Below are 14,917 nucleotides of genomic sequence, written 5' to 3'. Positions count from 1 at the left end.
CAGATCCGTTCGAATGAGTTCGAACGTGAATATTCTAATCTAACTTGAGGCAAGCACGCAAGATCTATTGAATACAAGGAGCAGAATCTCTCGATGTCGGGCCTCTAAGCTTTCATTACATTTAATTATCAGAAGACTATACGTCGCTACGTAAGCTGGGAGACGTAAATACAGAGAGTTAAAGTAGTCTATATAATTTCCCTAATAATGGATCAACTAACTATCTCGTAAGCTCACCACAGCGCAGTCAAGATAACATCGTATCCTACTTTTTTCGTGGACGTGCAAAGAACAGCCAACGTATTTAGCAAGGCTGTATCGTTCAACATGTATAGAACCATTCAATATTTCCGGCAACAATAAACAAATGTTAGCGGGTACAACTTCATGGAAACAATAGCATCGAGAGATCGTAAGCGTTCGTGTCGCTTGTCGTCTTGGACTTGCAGCGTAACAAATATTTACAGCAGAATGTGCAGTCAAGAGCTCAAACATCAACCACGATATCATAATTAAAATCCATCACATTTACAGTCCGCCGTCGACCTCCTCTAGGAATGGTTAATCTTAACTTGTACTGTTAAAAAAAAACTCTCAGTGCTGTGTGAATGGCCAGAACCACCGGCGCGTCATGCGTTACTATCAAGCGATTAAGATGAACTGCAAGATGAAAGGCGTCACACGACTGACGACGAAACGTTTGTACTAACATTTAATGTAGAAATTTATTCGACGTCAGGCTTCCTCCATTAACTTAGATAACATTGCTCTTCGGAGCATAATTCTTCCAAAATACACATCAAATATATTTATTGCAAAGGCAAAATAGGAGATGTCACAACTCCATCACTAATTCCTAGAATCAATTTATATGCGATTGCCTGGATTACATATCAAAGGAAAAAATCTCCAACACTCCATGAAATCGTTTCTATCATTGCAGGCAGCAACTTTCTAACAACGCCTCGCATTGTGTTCTTCAGTAGAAAAAATCGTTGTTGTACTTGGTATTGCATGAACACAATAAGGCAAATTAACTGGTCAACTAGTGAATGATAAGTAGTAGTAATAGTAGAATGGTTTGCTAGCGCTTCAGCAATCAAACTATTTCGCACCGGAGGTCAAAATGTAACATCGCCAGCGAGACGGAAGGTCTCAATTATTCAATATCTCAAATTAATCAACACCCACGAGGGGGCGGGAGTTCTCAATTAATTGTCCAGCCCGCTGAAGCTGGCTCGAAAGAAGCAGCGTTAGCATCTCAGAGACGAAGTGACAGGTGAAAAGTAACAGAAATTAAGACACTCCACTAGAGATCACTTACACGGGACGTTGGCCGCATACTGAGGGACTGAGACTTGCAGTCAGACACCGCGAGCTCAGCGGTGGGGCGCTCAGGAACAATCCCCCTAGGAGCGCGAAATAGGACTTCTGACGCTCAGACACGCGTCGGAAGTCCCCCCTGAGGGAGGTGATCTACGTCGTGCATTGCGGACAGGCTAGGAGATGTCCATTTACGTTCAACGATCAAGTATAAGGCAAATAGTAATTAAATGTGCATTCCTCAAAAGATTTACCAAATTTGTAACACAACAACTAGGCGATATCAACGAAAAAAGTCAGATCAGATTCTTCACGGCATAATTGAATACTTGAACAGAAAATAGCGATTTGATTCAACAGACGCCAGTTAAACCTTTAAACCGAAGAATTTTGATAAAAATTGGAAGGTTGCATTATTTTTATCGACCTAAAGAGCACATGAATTCGATTGTTATAAGCTAGTAGAAAATTACTGGTTAGTTTTCTCAAAGTGCGAAAGAAGAATTAAAGTTTGATCACAGAGCGAGTTTTTCATGACGAACCTGCGCGTTATAAAAGAAAAGCTATAAGAGACATAGACAAATTTTGTGAATTTGTCAGGACACTTGTTACCTGTGAATTTGTCAGGAGTAACAAGTATTAACCGTGGGCGCAATATAAATACGTAGTTATAAAAGTTTGTAAAATACGATGACCCTGATTGGTCCCGAACAAGCTAGCACCTCCCCATATACCAGTTCATAAAAAATACAAATAAGCCTCTTTCCCACAGTTCGCTGCGAAAGTTTCAATTATTAATACCTCTTAATGTTGAATGACAATATCCAATTCCATAAATAAATCAAATATTTAATCAAATAACTTGATAAATCTTAGCATTCTGTGGAAAAAATAACTCAAGACTGAAGAAACTTTGGAAATAGATTAGAAAATAATTTAAGAGATCAACCAGCGGGTGAGCGAGTCACCATCGCTTGTCTTAAATGTATTAATTAACAAGAAATATAACTCCTGATGAATCATTGCAAACAAAACGTACATATATATATCATATAAGTAAAATACAAATGAATTTTTAAGAAACCATCATGTATGCGATGCGCGACATGTATGAGAGACGGAATTGAAAGCTTTTCACCGCATTTGTGATTCAAGCATTTCACAGAAAAGTTTGTTCATAGGGACAGTTTCTTGATGTCTGATGGAGAGCCAGAAGCGTCGCAGAGCGAAGTCTGCGGAGCGCAGGGCGGGCAGACACAGCAGCAGCGAGTTGAAGTGTTGAGTGATGTCGTGGTTTCTGCACAACATGACAGATTTGATACTAGGAAATTTCAATAAGAAAAAATGAGTGAAGACAGTTTTCTTTGTAATATTGATGAAAAAGCAAATCTTTTGCTCAAACGCATGTGTCAATACATCAATCCAACTGTCTTCGCTATTGAATTCAATTCTGAACCGAAGAATAAACATAAACAATTGAACATGGAAATGCATAACACTCCAATATTGGCAATCTGAGAAGGTGAGTGAGTGGATGTCGTGGTGCTTCGTCTAAGCGGTTTCGCTTCAGTCACATACGTACCTACAATTGAGTCGCTATAGCGACACTTGAACGAACACTGCCTCATTCCACATTCAGAAAAACACTGCCTTTGACGCATTTGGAGAAACACTGCCTTAGACACATTCAAAGAAACCCTGCTTCAGCCACATTTGGAGAAACACTGCTTCAGCCACATTCGAAAGAAACACTGCTTAGCCACATTCTAAGAAACACTGCTTTAGCCACACCCCACACGCGTGACTTGAGCCACACTGTACACGGTCTCTCACCTTATACTCTCGACGACTTGCAAAAGAGTTTGCAAGAATTGCGTTCTCAAATTCTGCAGAGGGACTGTGTCCTGTAACCGCACGTCAGAGTTCGTCAGCACGAGTGCCTTCAGGACGAGGAATTCGTCGTGCTGCAGGTTCACTTGCTCGAAGCGTTCAACAACAGCCAGAACCTATCAACGTTATCTATTATTAAACTTGTATTTCAACATTTTGTCATGTAACAATACAAAATATGACCAAAACGCACACTGGGTTATTAAATAAAAGCTATACCTTTTGGCATTGACGACATTTTAATCCACTGCTTATGGTTGTGATAAGTAACAGTTTAGCTATCAAACTATTATTGTATTAGCTTTTCTCAACGAACACGAGAGAGGTCAATACCGGCTACAGAAGAACCATTAAAAGTTAATGCCATAAGCAATCGATCCAAAATTGACTGAAAAAAATCACTCACGTGGGGGGGGGGGAATATTAATATTCACTCACGTGGTGAGTGAATATTAGGATAAGCTTGACATACTCACTTGATTATAGAGTTCTAGAGCCTGCCACTCTCTCGCACTGTTCTCGTCAATAGTGAGGTCGGCAGCGAAGTGCAGTCTCGTGCCACCCGTCGACATGGAGCGGAAAGCCAAGCCCAGAGTCAGGATTTCCCCCCACGTGCTTTGTAGTAGGCGCATCTGGTCGTCCAAAACTATATCCGAGAAGCCTGCAGGGAGAAATGTTACTGACATGAATAATGGCGATAAATATCCTGCTCTGATCAGCAGTACCGTTACTTTGTTCAGAGGGACTAATATTAAGGAATGACGCTGATGTTAAAACTGAAAAATAATTATTCATGCACATTATTTTGCTATTAAGATGTCGGTCGTGGAAGAATTATTACCTTCCCGATTTCAAAAAGTTCACAAACTTGATAAAAAGTAGCATAGTTAGTATGACCATTTCATACTAAATTTCTTGCTGTCGTTCAACAAATTGTAGAGAAAGAGCAAAAGACGATGTGTTTGCGGAATCGTGTACAAGAATTAGGAAAACAAATTTGACACTTTCAACGCTACTTGCGCCCAAGCCAGGCGCTGCAAACATGGAGCTGAGGCAGTACTCACCAGGAACCTGTTTAGCCCAGCCAATGGTGGCGACGAGTTCCCTGTCATAGAAGTCGGCCAGGGTTCCCACCAAGGAGAGGTCGGCCATGTCGCCCGGCAGGTCAGACAGCGCGTTTATGCATTCCGGCTCGCAGGAGCGCAGAGCAGACAAAATCTTCAGGTCTGCAGCAGAAATTGCGCTGTGAGTGGCAAGAGAAGGAGCGCGGTACGAGTGGCAAGTGAAGTGCGGCGTGAGTAGCAAAAGAAGAGCGACGTGACTGACAAGAAAAGTGCGGTTCGAGTGGTTTGATGTGTGCGGTTCGAGAGAAAGAGAAGTGCGGTGCGAACGGAAAGAGAAATGCAATGCGAGTGTCAAGAGAAGTGCGTGTAAATGGGAAGTGAATTTTGGCTTGAGTGGCAAGCACTCTCATTTCACTTTCGTTTCAAAATTTGGAAAAAAACTATCTTGCAACTTTCAATATAACTGTATATTTACCTATTGCATAATCAAATTCAAATTTTAAATTTAATCTATTCCCATTCTCTAACTAAAAACAAATTTTCAGGTTAAGGTATACTAAATTCCTACACGAGAAGTAATTCGTTAAAACGCGCCGAAAAAGCCTCTGTGTATTTCCGGTCCACGCTTCAAACACATACACATAAATTTTGACAAGCCAAAGTTAAAAAGTTTTTGGATCATTTATTATTGTGAGCGTTTGCTTAAAGCGAGTGGGGAACTGTACAAAAAGTTGACTTCACAAAAAGGGCGTATTGACTATAACTATTGTGTCATGTTATTACCTGGATTTAAATTTTATTATTAATGTAGAGTTCAACAAGAATCGCAAAATTCGAATAGGCGTTGCTTTAAACAAATATAAATATATAGCTACATATTTAGAATTCACGAGAAAACAATTTAATATACTCATATTTCGAAATGAGTATTAAATTGGGTTATTTAATCGAAGATTTTGAAAGAGCCATTCCTCATTTAGATTATAAAATTTTAGGACAACAGTATAAACGGAACTTATTTTCAATACTTATTGACTATCTATAGTGGGTAACGCTTTTTTATAACGAGAAGCGTCGAGCTTGACCTGCTCGTAGCCTTTAATCTTATTAGTAAAGATAAAATTGGTTACTATAAAAAATAACAGTTCAAGGTTGCTAATAACAAAAATCGAGATAACTGACCGTCAAGACACCGCCGGTTCCCCATGGTGGGCGTCGAGAAGGGAGTCTCGCTCGTCCGTCTGTACTTCTGTCGTCCGCCGCGTACTCTGTCCAGCCTGCCATATAAGTCGCAGTTGACATATCTTAATTTAATCCGTACCAAGCTTTTAAAATGAATACAGCTAATAATAATTATGAACTTTAAAAACTGTTAATTGTAATCATCTTTCGAACTAAGCTCGCTAAATACAACTTAGTTTTATCGATAAACCTGATGAGAAAATTGAGATAAAAAGAAATGAGTCTCCAAAATCAGAATCTAAAGCTGCCAATCGCAGTCTTGAGGTGAGTAGTTCTCAGAACTCTGAAAATGTGGCGTGAAAATTTCAGATGCCAGCGCAAAAAGTAATTATAACTACAGATACAGATCTGCTCTAAAAGCTTCTTCAGTGAAAAATTTCCGTCGAAAATGAAAGAAATATAATTTTGTATAAAAGATGGAGCAATATAATGCGTAGCTAGATGCGCGTAGACGATTTAGAATTAAACAATAGATCACGAAATTTTAGGAATACCAAATTTGTGCGCATAAAAATATTGTAAAATTTTCGCTATTAATAAAATTGTGAAAATTAATGCTACAAAATAATTTTATATACATCCTAACGTATAAAATTAGTGCAACAAATTCGGGATTTACACTTAAATAACAAATTCATGGATATCGCAATGAAATAATTTTCTTAAGTTTATAAATTATTAGGAAAATAAAATAGATACCGGTAATGTAAATTATAAGAAAGAAGAAGGTTGAATATGAATAAGAAGACGCACCTGACGCCTTCCTTGAGCATGCCCACGGACAAGCACTTTGTGAAGCGACACGCCTGGCACGCTTTGCGTCTCTTTTTGTTGATTTCACAATCCTTGTTCGCCGGGCAAGTGTACTCGATGTTCCCCTGAGAAAAGTCCGATAGTAATTTGAGGTACTTAATGTAACTGCTTAAATGTTCTCACAACCCGAGACGACAGCGACACGAAGTTTACTGCCCAATTATGAGTAAATCTTACGAGAATTTAAAGGACTTGCCTTGCGGTCTCAGAGAATAGCTTGAGAAGCGAAGCACATGAGGATGAGAATCTCGTCTTAGTTTACAAAGACAGGTGTAATATTCGAGCAAAAGTTTAAACACAACAACACCTACTCTCGATGGCCACGTTAATTATACTAAAACTGGGATTAATTTTAAATGAAAAAAAAAGCAGTTAACGTCGGAAAGGCCCATCAGATATGAGACTTGATGAGCATATATTTGATCCGATCCATTGAAATGTGGCCGCGGCACATACCAAATAATGGTAAACAACATGTCAAGAACAATCATAATGCAGGTATAGCAGTTACGTTAGAAATATAAAATATAATACAAGAGTTTTTGCTGCTAACCATAAATTTATGTTGCATTTGGCTACCAGATTCGGAGCAGGTATTTATCACTGGCCAGCGGCCAGCAAGTTCGTGTTGCAATGTTTGTATAGAATAGTACACATGGCTGCTGTTCAGAGGCTCGTGACATAACGTACGATCAGTTGCAGTATTTCTCAACGTATAACACAGAATTCAGTACGTGTGTTGCATTCTCACGCGGATCTAATGCTTAACAAATGCAATGCGTTTCCATCACATTTTTTGTAGGAGCGCATGACTAGCAAGTTTGCCGTCATACAAATGAAAGCAATAAGTCGCTCCATGAGCTCCCTTTACGAGCTCCCCTGTCAGCCCGCAGCTAATCATGTGCTTTTAAGCCGCATAAACCGAGCTCAACGGCGAGTAATCTCCTGAGAGATTCACAATTCCTTTCTCGCATATTCTATTTCAATGAAAAAGCACTAAGAAATTTATTCAAGATGTTCAGAAAATTTAATACAATAGCAGAATCATTTTACTTTTCAAAATTAATTATACAGAACGTTCGGATATTACCTGGACTTGAAATTCAATTCTTATGGAGAGAATAGCAAAGCATTGTAAAACTGAGAATAAGGGATAGTATAGAAATTGCTGTTATTTAAAGGAGTTATAATTGATATGTTAAAATGTGCACTGAAAAGAGAGAAAATTTTCCTACTTTGAAGCGAGAGTCAAAAATGTGGGTGTAGGACGGACGGTTCTTTCTCTAATTAGCATACTTCATCTTCAGTATTAGTTACGGGATTCAGAATAACGAGATTCTAAAATTACAGGGATTGATTAACGAGCCCGGGCAGCGCCAGACTGACCAGCTCGTGAACATATCAAATTATAGAGGTATCGCTCACAATAATGAAAACTGTGATGAAAATAGTAAATCTTGAGGCATTAGTACATTTTTATTTCGCATGCAGGTGCGTGTATTAAAATTTGTAGCTGTCGGTACCTGGCATTTTGAGACGAGTTGGTTATAAACTCTGAAATTGACTGTGAAATAGAAACATAAAAACCGACAAATTTACGATGACAACCTGTCATGTAGCCGACAGCTGCCATCACCGAATTCAGAGCTGCTGACTGCAAGTGAGAATTGACATCGAATTGCCGGCCGAGAGTCGTCCGTTGGGGGATGGCATGTGGTGGCTAAAGGGGCCTTCAAGGGTAGTCCCTGAAGTGACAAGTGTCGTTGATTCAAATAAGACTCAATTGAGCGGTGATTTGGAACGTCAAACTCTGTGCCTGAACTTCATAACATTGGCGCTCATAGCCGCGAGGTCCCCTACAGTGGCTTCATAATATTCATGTCTTCGCATTCAAGATCGACCATATTATAAGTGAAAATAAATAATCTCGTATTACATTCCAATTTTTAGAAACTAGGCGTATATGCATCTCCTATCACTTTTTTATCTTACTCCTAGAATTTGGAAAACTCTGCTTTCGTTAGTTAGTCTACGCATTTCGATACGAATATTTAACTTACTGAGCGCGGTTTAAACTCACACAAAATTCTACGGGTTCAATATTAGAGCAGATTGTTGGCTCTATGAGAGGCTTCAAATATCCTCGGGAATCACAAGATCTAGAAACAAGAAGACGGCGGGCGCGGGTGTCACGTAAATGCCATCGAATATATTGCGGGGCTTGGAGTGCAGCCAAAAGCAGCACTCGGATACGAACGGCGAGAAGGACTGATGACTCAAAAGCGAGTATAATAATAAAAAATAAGCTCAAAGTGAGCGGCATAAAGCGTCGCCTAGAGGCACGTCCATAATCCCGCAAGATTTGGCGTCGTCGAGTTAAGATTTCGACAGGCAGGTTAGCACGATATTTTATAAGGATGGTATGACAATGAATATGGAGTTTTTAAGTTAAGGCCTCTCCTAGCAGGTTAAAACGATACGTACGATGTTGTGACAATGAATAGAGTCGTAAAGTTAATGTCTCTCCTAGCAGGTTAAAACGATACTTACGATGTTGTGAGAATGTCGTAAAGGTAAGGTCTCTCCGAGCAGGTTAGCACGATACTTACGATGTTGTGACAATGAATATCGAGTCGTAAAGTTAAGGTCTCTCCTAGCAGGTTAGCACGATATTTACGATGCAGTGACAATAAATATGGAGTTATAAAGTAAAGCTCTCTACTAGGGTAACGCGATAATCAGGATGTTTGAACGATGAATGATAAATTAGCTGAACGCATCTCCTATGCAAATGTATCATAACGCCGCTGTGTAAATTAATTTTCAACTCCGTATTAGTCATCTAAATAATAGAGTACACTTCAGAGATGAAAAATTGTACATTGCTTCAGAGAAATGACAAGGAATAAAGAGCTCTCAGCAACCTTACCTGGATGGTCCTCTTGAAGAATGCCTTGCAGGCCTCGCAGGAAGCTACGCCGTAGTGGAAACCTGACGCCACGTCTCCGCACACGAGACACATTCTCCGGGGGGCGTCCTCCTCCTGGAAGAATAGTTTGCACATCATATATCAGTACTATTATTATTAGTTACCTTAAATAGAGAGGTCAACAAGAATGTAAAAGCAAAGAGAACGCCAAGTAGAAAAAAAGCTAGTAAAAAAACATAGAAAACGCCAAGATAAGGTGAATTTACTTGGCGTTATCTTTGCTTTTACATTCTTAGGAAAATTTGTCAAGAAGCTATTGTTAAAGGATTTAAATCTTTGAACAAGCTATAGGTGTTACGTTGATGAATCAAACCAAGAATAGCGAAAACATTCAAATAAACTCGAATAAGAAAAGGATCGAAGAGAATAGACATGGTTAAAAGTTTGTAACGAACTACCTTGTTACCGAAAAATGTAATAATATGCTGAGCAATCATAACCTAGCAAAGCCCAACGATTATGGCGATCAACGTCGCGACCTGCTGGAAAAACGACATCCATAAGACCAATGAAATCCCTTTGCCCCCGAGACACAGAAGGAGGCAAAATGTGGCTCGTTATGCGAATCGAGCTGTATCCGCCCAGTCATTTATCTTAGCAGGCGAGCAAACAGGTGGTTTATAGGATAGGGATAGCAGCGCCCTGACGGCAATGAATTTAGACGATAAGAAGAACAGCAGACCGCATCACAAGGACAACAGACACTGGCCCACAGCCAGCATAGCAGCAAGCGCGTGGCAGCAGCTGTCTTCCCTCAAGATTTATCCCTAAAAAAAATAAGTATATTTAATGCCTCAGAATAAAATAAACATGAGATTGCACGCATAATAATTTATTTGTCTTGTTGAGGCTACGTGACGAGGAAAATCTGTAGAGAATAAAGTCGCCTCATAATTTGAAAACATCATTTTGAATAAATGAATGCGTAATATTTAGACAGGCAGGAATTTTACGTTAATTAAAACTAAAAAAATTAAAGACAAAATGTTATACATATATAACACATTCAACTTATGAGTTTTTAAAAGTAAACTTTCCATTTAGAGCATAAATTCAAGATGATAATGAGACTTTACCAGACGACTAGTGAAATAAATTATAAAATATCAAAATTTCAAGGACGTCAATGGACAACTAAAATGAATGGAGAAAATCAAGAGATTGTATGCTGGCAAACCCGGAATAATTTCGTACCAGAAACAGGACGACCTGCTTGAACTCAAACACATCGCTGTGTCGCTGTCAGCACTCGATCGCGTTGCGGTAAATCATATTTCGATACTTATTAAGATTGAACGAGTTTTAAGATATTAACTAAAGAGAAACGTACAATATTTCAAGAAGACTTGGACCAAAAGTAAACATCTATTCATTTTCTGTCGGCCGCACAACAAAGGCGCAAGAGGTAATTTGTCCTGCGACAGATGATTCAACGATTTTAGGATGCCTCTGTCAAGCACGTGAGGCAAAAAACGATCTCGGTTCTGGCAAGTTAGCAGGCACAGCAAGATGATGCGTCTGCTCACGTGCCAAATCAGACGATTCTTTTTTCCTTCATTTCAATGTCATTTCGGCAGTCAAGTGACACAGCATGTGGTGTTCGATAGACCGATATAGATGCACGTGCTCACTGGCATAGGTTGCAACAACGAAGGAAAAAATCTACTTCGAATTACATGTAAGCACTCATTAAATCTTCAATTAATGTTCACTTGAAATATGCTGATAAGTATGAAATTGCAGAGCTCTTGATTATGGCTCAACGTGTAGAGGCAAGAAATTATTTCCTGAGACACATGAGAACGAATGAAAACTCAGTCAAAGAGTAAAACAGTTTGCAAAAAAAAAAAATACAAAATTTGAAATGCTTTAAAAATTTGAATTATAGGATGGAAATTTATGAACAAATTATTAGTATGGTATTAACGAACTTAATCAATAAATTATGGCCAAAAACAAAAAGGTTCCTGGGGCTCACATCATCTGGAGAGATTAACTAAATACCAACGGCTACAGCAAGTAGATTAATGGTCTATGTAAAAAAGAAAAAGCCTAGTATGAGCCAGATGCACACACGCCATATGTGTCACGGACAAATATGTTACGGCAGTCTTAGACAGTCATTGTACCTCACAAGATGACTGAAAAAGGCAACTAGCATTCAACCCACTCAAAACTATCAATCACTTTCTGGCTTAAACTGCGTAAACAAAATCAACCATGATTGGTAATTTAGAATTGTCCTCCAGTTTCTAAAAAATTCTTATTTTTTCCGTATTTCAGCATTTTCATTTGTAGTTGCAAATTATAAATACTTGTGCATTGGCTAAAAATTATTACAGTCATCATATCAGTAGAGCAAAATATTGTAGCTCGAGACCATGAGGTTAAACGGCACATGACATGAATGTACAAAATAAGCAAAGACCGCCTAAGACCTAAGTGGTCGACAGATACACAAAAAACGGATAGTGAACGTTAATAAATTAATGAGTACTTAGAGGGGCATAATTCAGTTTCAACTTGCCTCTAGTTGATATGAAATCGCGAATTCCATGAAGGGGGCGAATTACTAGAGAATTTAGAGGCTCCGGCCTTAGCACTTCGGGGGATCTTATTCATTCGTTTTGAACCTACGACACATGAATACAAATCGCATGGAAGGAACAAACAATGCAGGCTTGAATATCTAAAATCCGTGTACTGAAAGGTCCTTACTCGAATGAAGGAAAAGAAAATGACTAATGCCATCTCGAAGAATAGAAACGTATTACTCAATGATGATCTAAGATTTACATAGAGGAAAAAGGAATTTTCATAACCCTGACTTAATTGCATTTCCACTGTATGATCAATCGTCTAAGTTGTACGAGAGTTATGTATTAAGTACTTAAAAAGAAAAGAATGCTATCAATCTAAGCTTTACATTATAGGAACCTGAAAGCCAACAAGTGACCCATATATATATAATTACTAAATTACTACTCATAATTATAATTTGCGTTTAGTGCGTTCTAAATACATGCTATGACCACACGAACCATTTGGGTCCGTAGACTGCCTTAAAAGCTATAACAATAATCTATTACAATCGCATTCAATTACTTTGTAGGAGCAATATGATGAGGATGATTTTATTCACACGAGTCTAGGTTCCTATATGCAAAGAAGGCTTGGATAAAAGTACTTCCCTGCGGATACATACTTTGGCACTGATCAACACTCGTGACCACGGCACACGCCTTCTGAGTGACAGAACACGTGCTGTGGATGTGCTCACTTTTTACCAGCGCCTCGTATAGAGTAATATTCTGGTAATAAATAATGAGGAACTAACAGATAACAAATTCTTAACTTAATGAACAGAAAAGACCAAGTCGGAGCTGAACTCGCTCGTCTAAAACGCGTTGCCCACCCACGCAAAAAAAAGCAACTAGCAGGTGCAATGCCAAAGCAGAAGTATCCACCACAGGCGCGAGTGAAACAAAACATAATTTTTGTTGTATTATTTTAGGAAAGTTTTAATTGAGTGAGAAGACAAATAATAATAACTCATTCATTTATCTGCGAAAATGTTTTTCTCATGTGAAGACATGAGCTACGAGAAATATGAAGAATCAACCTAGAGATTATAAGCATTTCCGATATTCGTTAGTTATTTCATCAAAGCAGGAGAATGTGTGCTTAAACCGCATGAGCAATATATATAAAAAATAAGGACAATTAATGAGAAATTAAACGTCCTAGAATAAAGACAGCAAACGAGGACAAAATCAATGAGATATCTTTCTTGGACACCTTCAAAAGTATCTGATAAATGCAGCAGATCACACTCGTGTATCAACATCGCAGACTTTAATTAAGGTACGAGAAACTATCGGAAATATGACTTTCACTGAAGAAGGAATAATGAGAAAGGCACGAGATCAAAATGCTAGGTACTCACTACTCATCGTCTTTAGAGCAAAATTACCATTCTAGGCCTGAACTACTTTTCTTCATTTGATATACAATTTCCATTCTTAAAATCAAGAAAAAATATTACTCCTAGGTTTGGAAAAAGCCCAAATTAACTTTAAATTGAGAACTGAGTTTTGAGTAATATGTTAAAAAATGAACTAATAATAAAAGACGCGAATAACACACTTTATACCAATAATATTAAGGTTGTAGCAGAGCCTGACAAATTAAAGCAGTTCATCATTACAAACATTAATGCTACACAATTTTTCGGAAACCACGTACACATGGAACTGTCTGGCAGAGACTGAGAACTCAATAGCGTGTCACGTACCCGAAACCGCGGGACGATGTAACTCCGAGCCTGCATTCCATAAGCAAGACGGAACTATGCATGTGACTCTAGCACTAACTGAAATACCTGAATACCGCGGCTTGAAATAATAGAATCAAGTTACATACGCAAATATTCGAGAAAATGTACCATACATCATTTAATCGGGCTTTGTTCTCTTACATTAACATTACACGGGTTTAATTGAAAATACATGAAACAGCCAAAACATGTGGTTGCAAATTCTTTATAGTAACAAAAATAGCATTTGAGTTATGGTTATGATTGAGACCTAGGTAAATATAAAAGGAAGGTTTAGTTAAATTTATGAAAAAAAATTATGTCGTCACTACCGGTACTGATCATTTTTTGAGGCAATCGTCTTACGAAAAACAATTAAGAAGAAGTACCAGCAAAAAAAGGCGTCTAAATGGAAATGCAGATGAAATAACAATTAACGAAACATATATTTGTAAAGGAAAACGTATCAGCAGAAAAGAAGAAGCATTAGAGCCAGTACTCGACTTAGCTGGCAACCTCAGTGAAGCCGAGCCATGTTATGCCAGCGATTGCAGTTAACTTCATATTTTTAGCAGGGAAGCACACTTACAAAGTCTCCAATGTCGCGTGTATGACAGTGTGGTATGTAAGATACTTGATTAATGTATGCCATCACAGCAGCACAAATTCTTCAGCATTTAGAGACAAGATGCCCAACATGAAGACTCCATAGTTTGCCAACGGAGGTCACAAGGCACAATGAAGTATAAATAGTCATTGTAAAAAAAGCTATTTGTAGTATTACCGAGGTACCCAAACTTACCGCACCTCTCCGCGAAAACATGAACGAGATATATTAAGGATTTCACGAAGCTGAGACAATATTGTGCGATTAGAGATCAGACAGATTCAATAAAAATATTATTAAAAAAAATAAAAACGATAGCCAAAATAGTTGTCATTCTCGCAAATTAAATACTGGGGAATTTATATCCAATGACAATAAGAAGGAAATGGGGGAAGTCTCGCTCACCTCGGGCTGGTTAATGCTGGAGTCTCCGGCCAGGGATGTGGTGGAGGAGCAGAAGTGTCGGTCCGGGGACGGCGGGGAGGAAGGGGACTCGCGGAATACCTTGAAGCGGGGAGACGAAGACGGCAGTTCGTCCCCACACTCGCTGTAGTCCAACTGCAGGATAACACATGAAAACCGTAAAGTGGCTTCTCTTCACGTTCAGCATAGAAAAAGATGTCACAGACAAAAATTACAACAATTAACATATTAATTAAGTACCTACAAAACGG

The 14,917-nt window shown here is 38.6% G+C and overlaps 1 protein-coding gene across 3 annotated transcripts in view; it reads right to left on the bottom strand.

Annotated features, from left to right (window-relative positions):
• Positions 1-1,417: 1,417 nt before the first annotated feature.
• LOC108680652 (steroid hormone receptor ERR1) overlaps positions 1,418-14,917 on the bottom strand; it is a 74,059-nt gene continuing 60,559 nt past the window's right edge. For all 3 annotated transcript variants that reach the window (XM_018169531.2, XM_018169528.2, XM_018169529.2), the window contains exons 3-10: positions 14,649-14,801; positions 9,262-9,375; positions 6,273-6,397; positions 5,460-5,554; positions 4,278-4,439; positions 3,690-3,874; positions 3,157-3,329; positions 1,418-2,620 (exon numbers count right to left, since the gene is read on the bottom strand). In XM_018169531.2, coding sequence (XP_018025020.1) covers positions 2,458-2,620; positions 3,157-3,329; positions 3,690-3,874; positions 4,278-4,439; positions 5,460-5,554; positions 6,273-6,397; positions 9,262-9,375; positions 14,649-14,801 — 1,170 coding nt within the window. In that variant the 3' untranslated portion in view covers positions 1,418-2,457. The remainder of the gene's footprint in view (positions 2,621-3,156; positions 3,330-3,689; positions 3,875-4,277; positions 4,440-5,459; positions 5,555-6,272; positions 6,398-9,261; positions 9,376-14,648; positions 14,802-14,917) is intronic.

The sequence above is a fragment of the Hyalella azteca genome, unplaced genomic scaffold, assembly GCF_000764305.2.
Source record: "Hyalella azteca isolate HAZT.00-mixed unplaced genomic scaffold, Hazt_2.0.2 contig9209, whole genome shotgun sequence".
Classification (NCBI taxonomy): Eukaryota; Metazoa; Arthropoda; class Malacostraca; order Amphipoda; family Hyalellidae; genus Hyalella; species Hyalella azteca.
The sequence above is the reverse complement of the archived record's forward strand: the minus strand, read 5'-3'. Positions and strand labels throughout refer to the sequence as shown.